At 38.5% G+C, this 689-nt stretch overlaps 1 protein-coding gene across 1 annotated transcript; it reads left to right on the forward strand.

Moving 5' to 3' along the window:
- Positions 1 to 6: 6 nt before the first annotated feature.
- LOC103523617 (ubiquitin-like-conjugating enzyme ATG10) lies at positions 7 to 644 on the forward strand (the record flags this gene model as incomplete). The annotated part of the gene is made up of 1 exon (XM_008488648.2): positions 7 to 644. A coding segment is annotated over exon 1 (619 nt), but the record flags the coding sequence as incomplete, so codon positions are not given.
- Between the last annotated feature and the right edge of the window lie 45 nt (positions 645 to 689).

The raw sequence follows: 689 nt of genomic DNA on the forward strand, positions 1-689 counted from the left end.
CGGATTAGAGGATGGTGAACTTCAAATGAGGTCTAGTAAAAGCCTAGACCCGATGCGTGATAAACCTGGCTTGGTACCAGTAGAGGCTGTTGAACATTATAATAAATACGGAAATGAGTTATATCCAAACCCAACATCAGAGACTTTTTGTAATGAAGTGGAAATTGATTTAGAAGATGACCTTGCCTCCTATGTTCCTGATGATCTGAATACCTCGAGCTTTACTTGGGAATATCACATCTTGTACAGTTCTAGTTATGGTGTGCCTGTGCTTTATTTCAATGCCTGGGCAGCAAGTGGTGCTTTGCTTACTTTAGATGAATTGTGGGGCATTCTAGAGTTCAATGTTGAAGATAAATGGGCTGCTTTGACACAAGTTGAACATCCTTATTTAAGGCAACCTTTTTTCCAGTTACATCCGTGTAAAACACAACACTTGATTGGTATGATCACAAATAGAGTTCAGGACTCTCAGAATTTTACTTGCACGGAAAATTCTTCCACTAACGTAAACAAGCTTATCTCTTGGCTAAGTTGCATCGCGTGCTATGTTCATCTTAACTTTCCTATTGACTATGGAAAATGTGTGACAGCATTGGGTGCTGAACAAACAATGGAGGAGTTGCAAATGGGTAAAAATTATGAATAAATTGTCGATTCCTATGTAAAAAGTTGGGAAAAATCCAAAT

Source organism: Diaphorina citri, unplaced genomic scaffold (genome assembly GCF_000475195.1).
Source record: "Diaphorina citri unplaced genomic scaffold, Diaci psyllid genome assembly version 1.1 scaffold29611, whole genome shotgun sequence".
NCBI classification, from domain to species: Eukaryota; Metazoa; Arthropoda; class Insecta; order Hemiptera; family Psyllidae; genus Diaphorina; species Diaphorina citri.